Genomic DNA, 20,940 nt, shown 5'->3' with positions numbered 1-20,940 from the left:
ATATCTGGCTTATTTTGGTTATTTTTTGTACAGATGAGGTCTCACTATGTTGGCCAGGCTGGTCTCAAACTCCTGGGCACAAGTGATCCTCCCACCTCGGCCTCCCAAAGTTCTGGGATTGCAGGTATGCACCACTGTGCCCGGCCTAAAGTCAGGGTTTCTAAGCAATTGCTCCTGAAGTTTCCATGCAGGGTTCCACATCACCTTGCTTACGCAAAATTCAGACAAGGCAACGGTGATGTTTCTCCTTGGCTCCTGAGTCTTGACTGTTCCAACCCCACTCCAGGCACTGCCCCTCCCCAGCCCTCACACATACTCTTGTCCTGCTTTTGTGGGGGATGGCACTGCTGTGCTGGGGAGTCTGCCCACCTGTCATCCACTTTGGCTCTGGGAGACACTGTGGCGAATAGTCAAGTCCTGGTCAGTTCTGGAAGGCACCTACACACATCTCACACCACGGCCTCGTGGAGCCAGGTCACCGGAGTTTCAGGCCACTATGAAAATGGACCCAGGACCATAGGCCATTTTCTATCAGAAGGGCACCCAAGTAAGAACCATAGTTCTCCCTTCCTTTTCCTGGCAGGGGCCTCCCTACCAATCCACTGCTAAGTGTTGGGATTCCATTTCTTGTTTCTTTCATTTATCACTTCTTTATCACTCACACTGGACCCCTGCAGTGGCCTCTTATCCAGCCTCTCCACTACCTCCTGTCTGTAGATCCAACTGAAGCACAGCCTTTATTTTATCACACCAACCCAGAAGAGGCCACAGGGTCAAGTGCATACACTTTGGAGGGAAAATGCAGGCCCCCCACATTCCTTCCTGCTTCCTCTTACGCTCCTGGGCCTTCAGGGCCTCCAGGCCTCCTTCCCTGACCTCATGCAACCCTCCTGCCTCATTTCCTGGATCTTTCTTCTTAGCCTACTAGCATTTGACTTCTATTTATTAGATGCTGAATGCTCACTGGAATGCAAAAGGCAATGGGTAACTGGGGCTCCACACCTGCGCCTACCCCTGACTCATCATTTCCCCCCATAAGCACTGCTCCAGGACGAAATTTTTTTTTAAAGAAGAACTCCTGCTGGGCAGGCGCAGTGGCTCACGCCTGTGATCCTAGCACTTCGAAGGCCGAGGTGGGCAGATTGCTTGAGCTCAGGAGTTCAAGACCAGCCTGGGCAACATGATGAAACCCTGTCTCTACTAAAAATAGAAAAAATTAGCCGGGCGTGGTGATGCGTGCCTATAGTCCCAGCTACTTGGGAGGCTGAGGCATGAGAATTGCTTGAATCCAGGAGGCAGAGGTTGCAGTGAGCCAAGATCGTGCCGCTACACTCCATCGTGGGCAACAGAGCAAGACCCTGTCTCAAAACAAAACATAACGAAACAGAAAAACACACAAACTCCTGCTAAGCAAGTAGATCTGCCTGCTTTGAGATTTCAGCAGATCCTGTGCTTAAAAAGGCTGCTCTGGGGAACACTGAAGAGGTGTTGGTCAGCCTGTTTGCTGGAACTCACATTCAGCCATGGCTACTCATTCATCAGGCACAACAGCCGCTATGCTGAGGACCCACAATATGGACAGGGGCCCAGGACAATGTTGTAATTTCTTTTAAAATCAGAAGAAAATAAACTTTTGGGTCAAAGAAAACATTTTAATATAGAATGACGTATTTACCTTTCAACCAGCATGGTCATGAAATATATATTTTTTAATGTTTTTGTATGGAGCAAGAGGCCCATGAAGGCAAAAGTGCCTAGGGCCCCCAAAAGTCACATCGCAGCCCTGCTTTCAGAGGGGCCTTTGTAGCTACGTAGGCTATAAGATATGTGGGCTAGTGAGCAGGACGCCCGTTGCTGAAGATGGTGCAGGATCTCACTACTCATCTCAATACGGCCGTGGGGAGGCCCCGCTGAGATTAATAACTGTGGTGGTGATGATTTTCTGTTGGGGATTGTAAAGCCCTGGGACTCTGAGCCCCAGAGAGCCCACGCGAGGATTCTGGGCCCTATCTGCACTTGTATCTAGGTCAGCTGTGGGGTCCCTGTTCATGTGGCACTCACGGTCAGCTCTTCAGAAGCACGCTTCCCTCCCCATAGCCCCCGAAAGGAAGACTCCATCCAGAGAAACAGCCTCCCTCACCCCCACCCCAGAAACAGGAGGTTCCCTGCTGAGCAGATGCTTTACCCCTACTGCACAGAAAGGATCCCTTCCCAGCCCGGCCGACCCAATGCAGGGAAAGGCCCACGGGGGAGATTCTGCACATAGGTTCACACAACAACCCCTCCACAGGTCCCAAGAGCTAGTGCCCTGCCTGCTGGCAGGACGTGGGCTGTAATTTCTAGGGAGGAAAAGAGCCCAGCTTTAAAGGCAGTGCGGTCCTAATCTAACAAAGGAGCCCAGGTCCCATGAGCCACATTAGTGGTCTTAACTTTCACACACAGGATGGTGAGCAATCCTGGAATTCACTGCAGAGGCAGACATTTTTGTTCTAAAAAGAGACATTAAGGAGTGCTTAATCACATAAGATGCTTTCAACTCAATTATTCAAACCCAGAAGCCCCCACCAGCAGTGTCAGCAACAGTGTGTAAAGGCAGGATGAGGATTTTGGAGACAAGTGCAGGACGAATGAGGCAGCTAAGCGGTGAGCAAATCCCATGCCTGCCAAGTTCTCAAGGTGACGCTCCACAGAGGCCCCAGCAGTCACTCCTGTAGGGGAGGATCCCACCACAGTCCTGGAGACATATGGCTTCACAGGGACCCCTTTCCAGAGTCCCTCTTTCCATAGCATTGCTTCCCTAACCATACAATCAATGTGATGTATGCAAGCTCTGCAGTCTCAACACAGCCACTCTCTCTGACCTGGGACAGTACCACTTACAGTGTCACCTCCCAGCCCTGCCTCTTGCTGACATGTCCTGTCCTCCTGCCAACAGAAACACCAATCTAGGCATGTCTAGCCCCTATACGGCAAGATCTTGTGCTTCCAGGAGCTGCTCCATTTCTGTATTAATTTATTTCCAGAAAAATGCAGCTGCTGCTACCTCTTCACCTCCTGGAATCCCTGTCTGTTCAGGCTTGCCCCAGCTGCCTCTAGCCAGACCTAGGGTAAAGAAGGCCCTCTGAGACAGCTCTGCCTGCCCCTCCTCTTCCATCACCTTTCACCAACCGGCTCTTTAGAAGTGATGCATCTGGGCTAGGGATGGGGCCTCCTGCATCTAACTGAGACCTGGAGCCTGTGTGCCATTGCCATGTTAACTCAGCATGGCCCTCCACGGTGATCTGACGGAGCGTAACCTTTAGAAGCATCTGCAGCAAGCCATCTGGCGTTGATTTTTCAGCTATACCCTCTGAGGATTCGCCAGCGCTGCCAAGTCATAGTAATTCTTTTCTGGACATGGCAGCTGCTAAAGTGGGTCACCTTGCAATTCTATAGCATTTCTATGGCCTGGAGACAGCCTGCAAAAGGGAGCCTACTTTAAAGTTAGTGATTGGGGTTGTTCTGAGCTGTTAAAGTGATCTGAGGAAGAAGTGTCCAAGAGGACCTTTACACAATGCAATCTGTTTTGTAGATAGTCTTGACTATTTTGAGGCTATCCGACCTAACCTAAATGCCTCTACAAAGCACAACAGGAGAGTTGCTTGGAAGTCTAAGGTTTCTCACCATATGTATGTGAAGAAGAAGAATAGTTAGGATGTCCTGAAGAAGCCATGCCCATTCTTTTTTTTTTTTTTTTTTTGAGACAGAGTCTCACTCTGTCGCCCACACTAGAGTACAGTGGTGTGATCTCAGCTCACTGCAACCTCCGCCTCCCAGGTTCAAATGATTCTCCTGCCTCAGCCTCCTGAGTAGCTGGGACTACAGGAGCCCACCATCACGCCCAGCTAATTTTTTGTATTTTTAGTAGAGACAGGGTTTCACTGCATTAGCCAGGATGATCTCAATCTCCTGACCTTGTGATCTGCCCGCCTTGGCCTCCCAAAGTGGTGGGATTACAGGCGTGAGCCACCGCACCCGGCCAACCATGCCCATTCCTAACGAGTACCCTCCATCTAGAGAGAGAGGCAAGGCCCAAAATGTGGAAATACAAGGGTAGTCTGTTTGGCATCCCTTGCCAGGGTTTAGGGTCTTCTGAGCCTCTCTTCTAAGGGTCACAACGACCTCTGCTCATGAAGGAGTCATCTCAGTGATTCCATAAAGGTCCTTAGCCTTTAATGAGCAGTTCGGCAGCCTCCATCAAAGAGCAGGTGGTCCAGTTCCACCAAGATCCCTGCTCCCTAAGAACGCCTGCTCCCTCCAGTGCCACGTGGTGATTCAAACAGGCAGATGCAGCATGTCCGCCATGCCAATGAAGCCACAGACTTTGCTAGCTGCAGAAGTGGTCCTGCTTGGGCCTGGTGAGACCTGGCATAGCCTGGCAGCCTCATCTCAGGCCCAGGTGCATGACTGGAAGACAGCTCTGTGTGGTGGTGAAGTCCACGTGTAAGTGATTCTTCAAGGTGTACCATAGGCAGGAAGATGGGGATGCAGCGTGTTGCTCAGGGGGCAGTCACGTGTGTGATGTGCTGGTCTGAATGTCCTTAACCTTGTTGTTTTCCTACCTCTTCACTCCTGACAAGCTCACCCTTACCATGGCTGTAGCATTATGAAATCAGGGATGACGTCTAAATCTTCAGTTCTGATCTCTCCTCCTCTAAAGATCCTGTATCCAACTGCCTGGTGCTCATTTCCAGTGGATGTTCTGGGAGCACCTCTCCCTCCAATGCCTGACCCTGCACTGAGGCCTCGCCCCCACCAAACACGCAGACACCGAGGCAGAACCCTGGGCTCATTCCAGATTCCTCCCTTCTCACACCGCCCACACCCCTGCAACTAAATGAGAAGTGGTTAGAGCTCACAGTTTTTGCGTGGCGGGTGCTGTTCTAAACTTCATGTGTGTTAGCTCACATCGCCCCACAGACCCTGTAAGACAGGCACTATTACAATTCCCATTTCGTGGGTGAGGAAACTGAGGCACAGAGACTTCCACAGAGACACCCAGCTAAGTGCCAGAACCAGAAGTCAAGCCCGCGTGGTCTGGCTCTAGGTGCTGCGCTCCTTTGTCGCCTCATTAAGCCTGCTTGCTTCTGGTGCTTGAGGTCTGTGTGAGGTCTCCAGACTCTCCTCTCTGTACCGCTCAGCATGGCCATGGCAGCATCCTCCTCCACGCACCAGTCTCCCAGATTCAACACATCTCGGCAGCTAGAAAGGCATCACTGAGGTGTGATCGTGCTGCCCCCTGCCCAGAGTCCTCCAGCGGCTCCCAGATATTGCAGCAGACATCCAGTTGTCCAGCTGTTCTGCAGGCCTGGAGGCCTCCATGACCTGGCCCAAATGAGCCCTCCAGCCTTCACGCCACAGCCTGCACACCCTTACCCTCTAGCCTGGCTGAATTCCTGAGCACAGCACTTCTGCTCAGTTTCCATCCCCAGGACGCTTACCCTTGCCTCTCTCATCTACCCAGTGCATATCTACACCTCCGTCAAGCCTCAGCTGAGAAGTCACCTTCTCTCAAGAGCCTCACCTGTCCTTTCCAGGTGGAGTTAACAGTTTCCAGCTCAGCATACACATTTTTCCTCTCTTACACCACAGTCCACAGAATTGAATATCTCTTTGCCTCTCTCCCTGGAGACTGTGACCTCCATCCCCCTAGGGATCCAGATCATGTTTCATTCATCTTTGTATCTCAGTGCCTGACTGCAGGCCCTCAGGAAAGGTGTGTTGACTGACTAAATGATCAAAGCAAGAGCCTTATATGGAAAACACACACACGCACAAGGAGTGAGCAGCGGCATTTGGCTAGATCCTACTTCTTCCCACTGCTGACTCTTCCCTGCTATGGCCCTCCCAGGCTAGCCTGGCCCAGGTCCCACTCACCGGCTGCCCTGGGTAATGGTGGGCACGATGTCATGGCTGGCACGGAGGGGCCGGGTCCTGGCCTTCATGCGGGCACGCTGTAGCAGATGCGTGGCTTCCTCATGCCTGGGGCTCAGCACAGGCTCCGGCTTGGGACCAACGGTCCTGCAGGGTGGCACACAGGCCAGGGTGGAGAGGGAGGGATTAGAAGAAAATAATGCGGATTAGGAGGGCTTTAGCAGTGTTAAGCACTGGCTCTGCCAGAAAAAGCGCTGCATGTGCAGCCTTCCTCCTCTAGCACCCACGCACAGGGAACCCCAGCCTGGGGGCCTGGGGCCTGGGGCTGGAAAATGGCCCTGCGTGGCTCTGGATGGGGGCTGGGGAGCCGGCCTGGCCTTGGACATCTGCTCAGGCACTGGAGGCAGAGACCTCAAGAGAATCTAGAAAGGGTGGGAGAGTCTCCAGATTATTCTATTGTTCCTTCCCCAGGCAGACAGCAGGAGCTATCTGGGAGGAGGAGGGAGAAAGGGCTTGGGGTTGTTGGGCTGGGCCTGTGCCCAGACAGATGGTCTCTCCACGCATCACCTCTCTCTCCTTCTGTCTCTCTGCACCCACACACAGCACCACACTAGTTCCCCCTGCAGATGCAAAGAATCAGGGCTCTGTCCAGCATAGATTGGGCCCTTTGGGGGAATGGCATTTTTATAAATCCTGGTGTTTTCTTGCCTTAGTCCCAATCCAAAACCATTAGGCACCAGCTCAGGGCTCACAGGCTCAGGGCTGAGAGACATTAAGCTGGACCCAAACCAAGTCAGCAAATGGCTTGATTTTCGTAATAATAAGGGTCCTCCACTAGCTCCCACCCCCTACCAGATGTGCCGCCTCCCTGGCCAGTCCAGAGTTGCAGAAAATGACAGCAGTCCTTTTTCAAAGCTGTCTCTCAGCCACTGACACACAGCCTGAGCTGGGTTACAGCTATAACAGCAACCCACAATCTCCCACTGACAAGCCGTCGTTCTCCACGGAGCTTGCTCTCCGCAGCCAGGCTGGCCGAGGGCAGGTGTTCTCTCCACTTGACGGATGAGGGTGTCCAGAGCAGAGAGGAACACTGGCACATTGTTCAAGGTCGAACCGCAATTGCAAGCTGAGCAGAGCACACGACAGCCAGCCCACTGCCTCCAGCGTCGTTCCGCACCCTCTGTCCCCTCCCGCCTTGGGTCTCAGGGCAGGCAGAGGATGTTTGTGGCTGGGGGCAGACACGCTCTTCGGGGTAACTTCATCATCCCCACTGGCTGCCCCTGTCCTCACCGTCACATATGCTGGGCTGTCCTCAACAGTGAGGGTCCACAGGGCTCCAGCAGGTCCTGATCGCAGCCCTGCAGCCCCTCACCCCACCCTGTATTCCACATGAAAAAGGGGGCCTGGTCCTGACTAGGGGAAGGGACCAGGCAGTTTTCTTGGATGACAGAGATGTGAGTGGAAATGGCACAGCTCTGAGGCCTCCAAGGAGGGCTTCCTTGGACATCCTTGGACAAACTCTGGGCAGACTCTGATTTCTTTTCTTGTTTCCTTTTCTTTTTCTTCTATTTGCATCGAACCCTGCTTTGAGGCCGCTGGGGAGCAGGAGGTGACTGCTAGAAGAAAGGCACCATCTGTGCCTGTGAACCCTGGCAGGGCCCAGGCATGGCTTTGGAACAAGGAGGGCTTTACTGGAGTGATGTGAAAGCGAATCTCCAGGCCCGCTGCCCCATGAAGCCTGCTTTGGCAGGAGAGGCCTCCCTCTGCACAGCTTCCCGAGCAGACAGCTCCTCCAAGGTGGCTGAGAGCAGCTGTGCTCCCTGGGGCTCTTGCTCCAACAGCAGAGATAATGAGGTTACCAGCCCGGAGAGGCGCCCCTGCAGCCGTGGGCCTCTGGCTGCCAGCCCGCACACTCAGAGCCTTCCGGTGACAGCTGTGGTTCCACGGCTGTCGGAGGGCATTTGTCACAAGACTTGGTGGGCAGGCAGGAGGGCGCCCAGGCAGCTGGCCAGATGCTGCCAGGATCAGCCTTGCCCCCAGGTTTTTAAGCCATTTTCCAGCTTTGCTATTTCCTTTCTGCTCCCTCCTCTTGGAGCTGTTACTTTTTTTTTTCTCTCATCAGCTGTCTTGCTTCAGTTCCTGGCAGACAAGCTGGTTCTCCACTGATTAGAAAAGCAGGGCTTTTTAGGCGCCTGGAGGCATCCATGCAGTACCACACTGAGCACAGAGGAGTGGCAGTCACCTTCACAGCCTGCAGCCAAGGTCACTGTGCACCCTGGGGAAGCGGGGGCCTGACCAGCCCTGTGGAGAGAAGGTGGTCTTCCTCTGAGGCAGGGAGTAAGCAGGAGAAATGGGGTGGGTGCTGAGTCTGTCCCGTCTCACTGCCCACCTTCAGCTCCCACAGTTGCTCTGGAAAATTCCTAGAAGGGCTGGGGTGGTCAGTGCCATGGCCAGGCAAAGGCAGTTCCCACCTAAGAATAGACGGCTTTTGCCACTCTCTTGAAAGCCTGCACTTCTGGAGCTCATTAGCTCAGAGGATGGAGCATAGGAATAAAGTGGCTGAGTGCTTTTCCTCCCTGGGCCTCAGTTTCCCCAGCTGCAAGCAGTGGGGACTGGAGAGGAGAGAGGATTCACATTGCTACCCTGTGAGCCCAGATCTTTGGCCACATAGTCTGATATGCCATAAGGTGGGGTATAGGATTTCAAGGTTCCCCCCTTGGGGGAGGTCCCACAACAGATGTTTGGCCCCCACCAAGTGGCAGAGCCTGTAAAGAGCTCATTGTTGAGGAAAACTAGAGTTCCATTAGCGTATGCTGGCCCTTCCCCCACCCCTCCAGCCACCTGTGTCCTCCACTGGTTCACAAGGACAAAGGGCGGCGTGCGGTCCCCTCCTGCTCTGGGTACTCCCGTCTCGGCCAGTTTCCTGGTGGAGGGACGGGCTTAGCTATGGCTTTGCTCTCCCTCCAGCCAGCTGGGGCAGGAGAACCACCATTGCTCTCCTAGCCAAGGAGGTCAAGGGGACAGAGTGGCCTTCTTCTGCAGCCATCAAAATCCTGGATTAAAATAATAAGCTCAGCGAGTCTGTGTTCAACCCTTTCAACTCAGGTACATGGATGGAGAAATCATTGGGAATATACAGGGATCTGCCGCTTCCCAGGTTCCAGGATGCACCCAGTAGAGGGAGAATATGGAGCGTACAGAACATAGATAAACTTTTCTACTTAGCATTTGTTCCACGTTTGCGTATTTGAAAGCTTTCTGATGACCATGGATAGAGCTCTCCTACTGTGATTCTGTGTGCAATTTTCTGAATGAGGGGAAGTGGAAAAGGTGCACCTGGAACTGGTTCTATGTCATGTGCTCCATGAGGGCAGGGACCTAGCCTCAGACTGTCAGCTTGGTTGCACCGGTCCCTTCTTCCCAGGTCTGCAGGACATGGACAGGACACAGCCTAGAGTGGCGGGGAAGTGTGTGGCTTGGGGGCAGCCTGCCTGGGGTTCTACCCTGGACAGCCACTTCCTAGCTGTGTCACCCTGGCAGGTTACTTAGGAGTTCAGCCTCAGTTTCCCTATCTGCTAAATAAGGGCCCAGTTGTTAAGATAAGTGAGAGTGGCTCCTTTAAAAGAGGTGAGCACAGAGCTGGGCTCTTGGTAAGAGTCTGTAAATGTTAGCATTTATTATCATTATTTTATCATTAGCACCATTGTTTTGTGAAATTACTCTCACCCCCTTACTAAGCAAAGGATGGAATCCCCGAACATGTACTAAAGTCACCTGCAAAGAGATCACCTTGTCATCAGCAAGGAGAAGGCATATTTGAAGTGACAAACACCACCTTGTAGCTGGAGGGGGCCTGATGGCTTTGCTCTGGACTTTGAAAAGCCTTTGACAGGGCTCCATAGAAAAGGTGGCTTCCATAGGATAGAAAACAGGAGGAGGCCGGCTGGTCGTGGAGGAAAGCTGACTCCCAGGCAGGCAATAGGCCCTCCTGTCAGTGGAGAAGGAGGAGTGGGAGTCCTTAGGAATGGCAGCTGGGAGAACCCACCTCCTGCAATACCTTCGAAAGGATCTGCGTGGAGGCCTGCGGTGTGCACCCAAGGCGCCGACTTCCGAGGACAGCAGAACCACCCTGTTCCTGCCTTCCGGAAGATGAACAGATTCCCTGCTGAGCCCCAGAAGGAGGCTTCGGGCTGCCCCTTTGGTGAGAACCTCCTGGCCTCAGGTGTGGGACCTGGGTGGCCACAGAGGAGGCGGGTGTCTGAGATGCCCTCAGATGGGGGACCAGTGGCCTGTTTAACTCTGGTGGGCAGGGGAGAGGGTTTCCTTTCCTAGAAGTTCAGATGAGCTCCCACAAGTCGAATGGCCTTGGGTAAATGGACTTTCTTGAGCTCCTTGATTGGTCAAGATTGGGACCATCATGAGATTTTTCATGTGTGGTGTGTATGTGGGCGTGGCAATGACGCAGCATGGGACAGGGTATCTGGAGGCTCCAGGTGGCACTGGGTTTGTGGCAGGGCTTCCTTCTCCACCCAGGGTCAGACACTGGGAGCGTGTTAAGTATCCGAAAACATTGTTGAGTGGTTACATTTAATTTTTTCTTTTGCTTTAGTCTCGGTGGGACTGGGAGTGGTAAGGGGGCTTTCCTTTGTGCGTGTGTATCAGTGGGGTGGGATGGGAGCTGGGGGTGGTAAGGACAGGCAGGGGCTCAGCCGTTCTTGGTTACACCCATGCCCTGGGGTGTTCTCAGGCACCTCTATAGCCCTGGGCATGCTGGGGTGGTGCCAGAGTGTCTCTTCTCCTGCACTCAGCCGGGACTCCCCATGCCTCCTTGCTGAGCCCTCACTCACACTCTGTACTACGTGCCTCTGTCAGACATTTCTGAGAGCCTTTTCCCTGCACACACTCGCAGGCACTGGGTCCCGGAGACAACAACAGCACAGTTCTTGCCCCAGGAGCTCAGGGAGGAGATACACCAGTGCCAGCTATGGCTGCAGCCGGTGCAGGGCACAGTGAGAGCAAAAGTGACCAGTTCCATGTGAAATTGTTCTGGATCACACCCAGTGGCCGGCTCGCAGGGGAGCTCTGTGCTTCTGTGATCTAATAAATATGGATTTGATCCCTGCTCTTGGCGCCTGGCACACAGCTCCTAAACCCTTGGAATCTCAGGAATGATCAGAGTGTCTTTTGTATGGTAATGAGACGGCTGGTGGCTGAGCGTCCCTAGATGGCTTCGGGATGTGGGCTGGTCACCAGAAAGACCAATCATTTTGAGGGTTGGAACATTCAGTCCCACCCCCTAACCTCTGGCAGGGGAGAGGGGCTGAAGTTTGAGCTGACTCCCAGTGGCCAATGACGTAATCAATCATGCCTACATAATGAGGCCTCCACAAACACCCAAAGCACTGGCAGGAGAGCTTCGGGACAGCTGGGCTTGTGAAGGTTTCTAGGGGGTGGTGTCCCATCTCCTGTACCTTGCCCCATGTCTCTCCTCACGTGGCTGTTCGTGTCTTTTGTAACATTCTTCATAAGAAATAGGTAAATGCAAGTCAAGTGTTTCCCTGCATTCTGTGAGCCGTCCTATAAAATTAAACCCAAGGAAGGCACAGTGGGAACCCCGATTTATAGCTAGTTGGTCCGAAATGCAGGTCACAATCGCACAGGACTTGCGATTGGCATCTGCAGTGGGCGCAGTCCTGTGGAACCGAGCCCTCAACCTGTGGGGCCCGATCCTATCTGCCGGCAGACAGCGTCGGAACTGGGTGGAATCAGAGGGCAGCCAGCTGGGTCAGCCAGAGCGTTGCTTGGTGTGCGGGAAACACCTGCGCACGCTCTGGCGGCTCGAGGTGAAGCGCTCTGCGCTGTGTCGAGTGTGTGAAAGTAGGAAAAACATTTTGTTTTTTCCCATCTCAGTTTCCAAAAATGCTAATTAACATATTAAGCTTTAAAAGCCTGAGATTTTTCTCACAGCTGTGGGCCTGACCACTTGAACCACAGGCCAAGCCCCTGAAATTCTTTAGGGCTGCCTGTCTTTAACTTAGAGTCTAGAAACTGCTTCAGGGGAGGGAGTTTTGACCCCCCAGGAATCCCAGCAGGGGCCTGAAGATCGGGACCCACCCTCCCCTCTCCTTCCCCCTCCCCTGCCCCCCCCGCGGCATGTGAAGTGTTTTGGTCCAACGATCACTCACAGGGGTTCCCTGAAGGGTGTGTACACCGGGGACTGGGCTTGTGGATCCCCACAGGGGCACGACTCCACCACATGAATGAGGGGAAAATAACCTAGGATGTTCCCTGCGCTTCCCTCATCACTAGGGCACACATAAAACAAAACAGAGACCTCTGCTCCCTTCTCCCCACAGTGACCAGTAACTAAAGGCCCTGCAGACACACTCAGGACCTGGGGCCTCCTAAATCACACGCACACACAGAAGGTTCTGATTTGCGTGACCTGGGCCACGCAGCAGCACTGCCTCCATGGAGATGGCCAAGGAGGCCAAGGGCCTAGGGCCGGCCGCCCTGGCGTGGGCTCCTGAGCCTCCGAAGTGGATTTGGTGCGGGGTCTGGAGCCAGCATTGCCCTGATTGCTGTGCTCCTCACTGTCACACCCTTTCACTTGCACTGGGTTACTGGGATCCTAAGGTAATCTGCGATCCCAGTATGTCTCTCAGAGGCTCAAGGAAGGGAAGGGGCCAGAGCTGGTACAGAGACAGTGAGAGCACGGCGCCCCCCATTTCAATGTCCTCCCACTTCTCTCTTATGAGTCCTTCCAGGCACAGATCCCCTTTGCCCTCTGTGAGGCCCAACCTCTCACCTCATCCTCTCTCCCAAAATCCAAATCCCATTTCCTGAATCATCCAGTAGTGACCTAGGAGAAAAATAAGCGTATCCCATGGAGTCCATCACCTGCCCTTCTTTGCCCACACTGAGAACAGAGCAGGCTGGGAGAGGAAGGAGACCCCCAGATCCCTAGCCCAAGGCGTGGCCTGTGGGAGCAGGGACAGGGCGGCTTGTGGCGTGCCGCACGATGGTGAGAGCGCAGCCCTTGGGGCCAGCAGCCCTGAGTGCGAATCCTAGCTCCAATACTTGGCAGCTGGAGGATCCTGGGCAAGTCACTTAACTCCCCCCACAGAGGTCTCTCTGTCAGTGAAATAGGAACAATAAATACAATTTGTTATTAGGATATAATGGGAAAGAAGGAACAGCACTTAGCATAGCTCTTGCCACGGAAGAGCTCAAAAATGGCAGCTACTGGCATGGGCTTTTGCCTGCCACTGGGAGGCTCCCGTCCTCCGCAACTGAGCCTTCTTTTGCCCCTCGTTAGAGGGGGCACAACCTTGGGGTTGGCGGCCAGGGGTCTCCTCCGCATCTGACCCTTAGCCTCTAAGGTCCTGAGTGCTTGCCACCCAGGCTGACTCCTAGTGACTGCCCTTCACAAGCCAGGCCAGCCCCAGCCTGCCCCCAGCCTGCCTGCTGTGTTGAGCTCTGCTGTCACCGTCACATCATGAGCTCCTTGTCCCATTGCCTGCAGAGCAGTAACCATTACGGACACCATCAGATGCATGCCGGGTTAACTTGGTTGTAATGATTATCTGATTGCAACACTTGACTGAATGTGAAGCAGGACCTCAAACCCTCAGAAGATCCAAGGGGCTCATGACCTCATGAGTGAGGTCCTGTGCTTTCCTCCTGCCAGAGCATGTCCTGACTGATATCCTGGGGCCCCCTTCGGGGTGGCCATCAAATGGTCTGCCACAGCCTCAGCATTCTCTGCCCAAGGTCCTAAGCCCCTTAGAACAGACAGTAAGCCCCAGAACCCTGGCCTCGAGTGGCACTCCCGGGGTATAGAGCTGAGGGAAGCTTGCCTTACTCCAGAGGTCTCTTGGGAAGTTCGTTGATGCAGAAGTAACATCAATCACTCCATCCTGCTCCGGGGAGAGAGGGAGCGCTGCATGGTCTTGGGGACCACCTTTAATGTCTGCCCAGGAGACGCTGGGATAGAGCCAGGCAGGGAACCCTATCTGAGGGGCTTCAAGACATGGCCCTTCAGCCTGGGCATCTACTCAGCAGGGACGTCACTGCAGAGCGCCAAGTGAGGCCAGCAGGGTACTTGGAATGACTCCCAAACAAGGTGTGTTTCCCCACAACACTCTGTGCCCTGATTGCCGGGCACTCTAAGGGAACATTTTGTTAACACTCTTCGAACAGGGTCCTAAAACTTGCTAAGAGACCTTTTCTCTCTCTCCACACACACAGGCACACACCATACAGTACACAGGTGCGCACACCCTGCCTGAACTCTGAAATGCAGCCCGTGGCTGCTCGAGGCCTGACAGGTTAAACAACAGCCCAGAGACCCCAGTCCTGAGGCTTCTACACAAATACCATCTCCTCACAGCACTAAGGGAAAGTCCCTCCTTACCCCACGGTTGAGGTCTCCTCCTTAAAAATGAGTGGGCCTTATTCCTTAGTATGCAACAGGCTGTCAGGAGCTTTGGCTTCTCCTTTCAGCAGCGACCACTGAGCAGAATCCCCAGTGGCTGTATCTTCCCACTGGGCCCTTCCCTCATCTAGGGAGGAAGTGTGCAGGGGGTGGGAGCAGCTGCAGGCAGAGGCAGCACCACCTCTGCAGCAGAGGGCATCTGCCCCAGCCCTCTCCTCCAGGGCTCCGCACAGAAAGAGGGAAAAAGACAGAAGGCGACTGGAACAGGGGCAGACAGGGGAGCAGAGCCAGCTGAGGCCCATGGGCCTTTCTGCAGTCACGCTCCTCAACACTGTGGCAGGGCCAACTGGGGACCAGAGGAGGGCCTGGAAACAGCAGCCAGGGAGGTGGGGGAAGAGATACCTGGCGGAAGGGGAGGCAACTGTGATTCCAAATCATAAATAGCAAGGGACGAAGGAGCCAGACATCCCCTTCTCCATCAGACCCTTAGGCAAGCAGAAGCCCAATCACATGAACCCGGGCTGCCCTTACTTGGGTAAGGCAGGTGCGGGGGTAGGGACTGCGATGGGCTCAATGTTTGTGTCTCCCCAAGATTCCTATGTTGAAACCATATCCCCAGTGTGAGGGTGTTGGGAGGTGGGGCTTTGGGAGGTGAGTAGGTCATGGGGCACGACCCTCATGAATGGGATTAGTGCCCTTCTAAGAGGCCCCAGAGGGCTGCCTTGCCCCTTCCTCCACCCGAGGGCACAGCAAGAAGGCACCATCTATGAATCAACCAAAGGCAGCCCTCACCAGACACTGAATCTGCTTGTGCCTTGATCCTGGACCTCACAGCCTCCAGAACTGTGAGCAGTAAGTTTCTGTTGTTAGTAAGCCGCCCAGCCTGTATAGGCTTTTTGTTATAGCAGCCCAAATAGACTAAGACAGAGGTCTGTCCACACTTTCTAGAGGGCGGTTCTAACTGAGTGGGATTTGTGCAGGAGTTGCCTTACACCAGTGCAGCAATCGTGTCGACCTCTGCCCTCCGCAGAAACCACAAGACCTCGCGGAGGCTGACATCACCAGACAGCTGGGGAAACCTCTCAGCCTTGTGGACCAGGACCCTGGCAAAGACTGAGGCTGGGTTCAACCTCTGTGCAGGCGCCAGCTGCAGTCAGGCCTGCAGATGGCCCCACTCCCACCTTGAGTGTACTCTTCTCACCCTGCCTGGCTCAGGACATTGCCCATGAAGGACAGGTAGCCCCATTTCCCCCGCTACACCTCGGTGGGTCCAGCTTCCCCAAAATATTTGGTGGAGGGGCTGGAGCGAAGGCCGCAGGATAGCATGGTAAGGTAGGAGGTGAAATCTTTGACATGATCCCAGCACAACCCCTTGACTGGGAACGGAATTGGGGTAAGGCTTTGTACATTTTCCCCAAAGATTTTCATACCCATGATCTCACTTCGGCCTCACAATGGTCCTGTGAAGTGAACCAGACAGATGCTATTTCCCCAACTTTACAGATAAAGAGGCCTGGGCAAGGGAAATGGCTCCATGGACATGGAACGGGGAGTTAGCAATGCGCTTTGTTCCCTGGTGGTTTTGCTTAAGTAGCAGAGAAGCACCAGCCTGGGGGATGTGGCGGTGGGGGTTACTGGCAGTTTCTACAGGGTCTCAGGGATGAGGGTGCCCACTGGTCTGCTGGTGCAGGAGTCTGCCTGCCCTCTCATTTTGGGACGTCTCCTACTGTCCTGATGCTGAGTAAACAGAGGGACCATGGTGAGGAGGGAGGGAGAGATAATGTGGGCTCTGAGCTCTTACCTGTTCTGGCCAGAGTCCTGCAAGGAGGTGCCCAAGGCCCAGTCCACATCCCCGACTGGTCGCTCTAGGATCCAGAACAGAAGCAGAGATCAGGACAGAGCCAGAAACAGGGCTCTCAGCTGCCACTTAGTGAACACTGAGGAGAAGGGTTTCTCCAGAAGCAACTTACTCCCCAGATAAATGCAACACCTTGCCTGAAAATTGGAGGCGGAGCCTGTCACCATGACTGCTGTGGACACAGCCATATGCTGAGAGGATCACATGCCTGGGCTCAGGCATGCGGTGATGAATAAGCTTGTGAGATTTTGGAATGAGAAGGCAGGAGGGGAAAGAGGCTGTCCTCTCGGGTCTGGACACTTGTACATCCCATTGGCGCTACCGTCTGAGCTCAGCCCAGCTGCTAGAACGCCCAGCCTCCTTTTAGGAAGGGGTTCCTGTCTGCTTGCCCCACCAGAGGGTCCTCACTGAGGGTGAGGGCATGTCACTGGAGGGAGAGGCAAAAAGCCACTCCGGAAAGGAATCCAAGCCGCAAGGAAGACATCATTGGCCTCTAACCCCAAGCACACAGGGTGGCCTCCCATTGGTCTGCAGGGTCATGGGGGGCTTCAGCAGACAGGCTGCCTGTGAGGCTGCAAAGAATCTATGTCAGAGCCAAGAATAAGAGGCCATCCTGATGATTCTGCGGACAGGCAGCTGTCAGGCTCTCCCTCCTTTCCTGCCCCATTCCCTCTGTGGGACCCCCTCCTCCCCTTTTCCTCCCTCTGGATTGCCTCCTGCTCCCTCCACCACCTGGACCTCCATAGTGAGCTTCACCTGGTGCAGCTGTGTCCCAGGACGGAGTCTGGGCGGGGGTTCCCGCCTTGCGGGGGCTCTGCCCAGAAACACTGAGCATCTCCTGCAGCAACAGGCGGTTTCTCTCCACCCGATCAGACAGGGACAAGGCACTGCTCCCGGTGCCCAGAGCCTCCAGGTCTCCAGCTCTCCAGCGCTCACCCAGCAGGGCTGTCCCGGGGACAGATTCCTCCTCAGAGGTCAGGGATGTGCTATCCAGATCTGCATCTGTGACCACACCATCTGGAAAAGGGGAGGACCTTCCTGTCCTCGGGCTGGGAATGTGGATGATTTTGTTACAAGGACCAGGATCCCCAGGCCGTCCGGGAGTAATTCCATGGATGGGGCTCTCTTGCAAAGAGCTGGGCCCCAGCAGCGGACCTCTCTCATGGTCAGGCAGCGTCCATTCGGCTTCTGGAGGCCACGGGCTCCCCCTGTTGCAGTATTCACGCCCAGGGGCAGGCGGCCTGGGAGGCCCAGGGCCCCCATCCCTGGCGGGTTCTTCCTCATTGATGCCGCCGTCCAGCTGCCCATCAGGCAGGTTTTGGGTATGAGGAGCCACTACAGTACTTGGCAGGAAAGGCCCCTCCGATGAAGTCCCGGCTCCCCCTGCCTTGTCTCGTCTGCATTTGGGTTTCTTGGGGGATGACCGCTCATGGGAAGCAGAGCAAGGGCTCACTCCCTGTTTGGCTGCTGTCATCTTCTCCTTCAAAGCCCTCACCTTGGATTCCAGCACAGAGGGGCCTTGGAGCTGTACCCCCCATACTCTGGGAGGCCGGGGGGCCATCGGGCTGGATGTTCTGTTTTCCTGAGGGCAAGGCCAGGGTCTTGGGGGGTGTCCATTATCCATTTGTGACTCAAGACCTCTCCACTCCACAGCTGAGGTCCCCTCCATGGGGCTGGCTCTTCCACTCCCTGTCTTGGGCCCTCTGGAGGAGAAAACAGACAGAGCTCCTGAGACCCAGCACAGGACAAACCCCCACAACCTCCCGGGGCCCCAAAGTGTCTTGGTGTTGAGTCCTGTCCAGATGAAAGTAACCTGGAGACAGAGCAGGGCATGCCCTCTAGATCAGTGGTCCCCAACCTTTTTTGGCACCAGAGGGACTGGTTTCATGGAAGACAGTTTTTCCACGTATCGGGGGCAGGGTGGAGCGCAATGGTTTTGGAAGGAAACTGTTTCACCTCACATCATGAGGCATTAGATTCTCATAAGGAGCTTGCACCCTGGCCCTCTCACATGTGCGGTTCACAGTAACATTTGTGCTCCTATGAAAATCTAATGCCGCCGCTGATCTGACAGGAGGCAGAGCTCAGGTAGTAATGCTCACTTGCTTGCTGCCACTCACTTCCTGCTGTGTGGCCTGGTTCCTAATAGGCCACGGACTGCTATGGTCTGTGGACCACTATTGGTTTGTGGCCCGGGGGTTGGGGATGCCTGCTATTGATAATGTGAAAGTGCTTTTTTAAAAATGCAAATCATTGAAGAGTGCAAATAAGTTATTGTTGAATGTTTTCTTCCAAGTCTGAGTAGTGTTCTAGTTTTTCTATCCCCATTTTACAGATGGGCAAAATGAAGCTTCAGAGGACAACTAATCTTATGCCAAATGTGTACCACAGTGAAAACCAGGGTGATTTCCCAGTCCTTGGCCTCTTGCTTTCCTGAAGGGTAGCTTCAGTGGAGGATGCTCGCATCTGCTAACAGGCAACATGCTCTTCCCTCTCCAAGGGGAGCCAATGAGGATGATGGACATCAGGAAGACACCAAGCAGGATCTGACCTCTGGTAGAAGGTGCTGCATCCAACCTCACCCCTGACCCTTGATGCCCAAGCCACAGGACCACAGTATGGGGTTGAGCTCAAAGGGAGACCTTGACCAGTCAGGAACGCTGATCAGGCATCTGCTCTATGCCAGGCGGGACTGCAAGTGCTTTCAAGCACACTCCCCCAGTAATCCTGTCCCTAACAGAATGGCGTTATTGACCAGGCGCGGTGGCTCACACCTGTAGTCCCAACACTTTGGGAGGCTGAGGTGGGTGGGTCACTTGAGGTCAGGAATTCGAGATCAGCCTGGCCAACATGGTGAAACCCCATCTCCATTAAAAATACAAAAAATTGGCCAGGTGCGGTGGCTTACACCTGTAATCCCAGCACTTTGGGAGGCTGAGGCGGGTGGATCACTTGAGGTCAGGAGTTTGAAACCAGCCTGGCCAACATGATGAAACCTCACCTCCATTAAAAATACAAAAAATGTGCCAGGCACGGTGGCTCACACCTGTAATCCCAGCACTTTGGGAGGCTGAGGCGGGTGGATCACTTGAGGTCAGGAGTTTGAAACCAGCCTGGCCAACATGATGAAACCTCACCTCCATTAAAAATACAAAAAATGTGCCAGGCGTGGTTGCCGCGCGCCTGTAATCCCAGCTACTTGGGAGGCAGAGGCAGGAGAATCACTTGCATCCAGGAAGTAGAGGTTACAGCGAGCCGAGATCCCGCCACTGCACTCCAGCCTGGGCGATAGAGCGAGACTCTGTCTCAAAAAAAAAAAAAGGGCTTGGTTATATACTTCTACAGATGGAGAAATTGAGGCACAGATTACGACACAGAGGTGCTAAGGGGAGGCCCAGTTTGGAATTCAAAACTTCTCATTCCAAGCCCAGGCCTTTTCCAAAACATGTAGTGATCACTTAACCCTATTCCCCTTATTCCGTAAATGAGAATGTTCCATCCCCAGAGGTTGGGTGGCTTGCCAGCGCTGCACAGATCCTTAGCAGCATGGCTGATGTTTACCCCTTCACAAGGAATGAAGGTGAGCAGGGGTTTGACTCAGGGTGTTGCATGCATATCTACGTGCCACAGCATTTTAATGTTGATTCTACCTTCTGAGAAAAATGCAGCTTTAATATCATACATCTAGATGTGCCCTACTTGAAGTAAACTTTGTGCATAAAAATCCGTATGTGTATAAACTTCAAATTAGGAGTTATCCACTTCATAACACTGACCAAGGATTCACCACAAAATCCTCTTAAATGGCAAGTCCCTCTGTAGTCGTTTATTACAATTCAATTTATACACAAGCTTTCAGGAATGCACACATTTTATAAAGCAAAATACACGTATAATGCGAAATGTCACATCAGTTTTAAGCCAGTAAAGTTTAAGGATTATCTTTAGGAGGACAGAAATAATTTGTTCTCTGAGTTAATCTAGAATGCAGCAAGTTTCTCTTTGCATCTCCTTCTTCTCTTCTAAAGTCCAATCCAGAAAACAGGGGATTAGAATGTAATATGAGCAATTTGTGTAAAGTTAAAAGAACTTTTTCTTTTTGGGGAGGCTGAAGCCAGAGGAGGCCGGGCTTGAGCCCGGGAGGTAGAGGTTGCAGTGAGCCAAGATCACACCACTGCACTCCAGCCTGGGCGACAGAGCGAGACCCTGGCTCCAAAAAATTAAAGTAAGAATTGTTAATGGGTGAACTGTGGAACAGCACGCCAGAGACCTTAAAGAAAGAGACCCTCCCACTGGAGTCCCCTGGGCATGGGCTTTCGGGAAGATGGGTCAGCTCGGAGCCGCCTGGTTCTGTGGCCCAAGCACTGTGATGTATTTCCTCTAACTCAGAGGGGCCAAACGAAGATGGACGTGAAGGGCAGGCCTCCCCACGACCCTTCCAGCTCTGAGCCTGTAGGAGGCCTGCCTCCCAGTGTCCGGGGCGACCTGGGCTCCCCACTCCGCCGCCCCGCCGGTCCGCCACCCCCGCCCGGCCGGCCTGGCGTTGCTTCCTCTATACTCACTGGGGGCTGCTGCCCGCGGGTTTGGCCGCTGCCGCCTCTGTCCCCTCCATCCCTTGGAGAGGCCAGGCCCTCTCCAGCCCCTTCTCCCTCCCAGGCCCGCTGCTGGGTTCGGGGAGGGACTTCCAGCCCCGAATCCGGGGCCGGAGTGCGGCCCGCAGGCCTCGCCCCTC

The 20,940-nt window shown here is 54.0% G+C and overlaps 1 protein-coding gene across 1 annotated transcript in view; it reads right to left on the bottom strand.

Moving 5' to 3' along the window:
• KIAA1614 (KIAA1614 ortholog) overlaps positions 1-20,915 on the bottom strand; it is a 43,111-nt gene extending 22,196 nt beyond the window's left edge. Inside the window, exons 1-5 of the mRNA XM_012002632.1 lie at positions 20,771-20,915; positions 16,965-17,911; positions 16,152-16,215; positions 5,917-6,060; positions 5,174-5,241 (exon numbers count right to left, since the gene is read on the bottom strand). Coding sequence (XP_011858022.1) covers positions 5,174-5,241; positions 5,917-6,060; positions 16,152-16,215; positions 16,965-17,911; positions 20,771-20,820 — 1,273 coding nt within the window. The 5' untranslated portion in view covers positions 20,821-20,915. The remainder of the gene's footprint in view (positions 1-5,173; positions 5,242-5,916; positions 6,061-16,151; positions 16,216-16,964; positions 17,912-20,770) is intronic.
• Between the last annotated feature and the right edge of the window lie 25 nt (positions 20,916-20,940).

Source organism: Mandrillus leucophaeus, unplaced genomic scaffold, assembly GCF_000951045.1.
Source record: "Mandrillus leucophaeus isolate KB7577 unplaced genomic scaffold, Mleu.le_1.0 Scaffold691, whole genome shotgun sequence".
NCBI lineage: Eukaryota > Metazoa > Chordata > Mammalia > Primates > Cercopithecidae > Mandrillus > Mandrillus leucophaeus.
The sequence above is the reverse complement of the archived record's forward strand: the minus strand, read 5'-3'. Positions and strand labels throughout refer to the sequence as shown.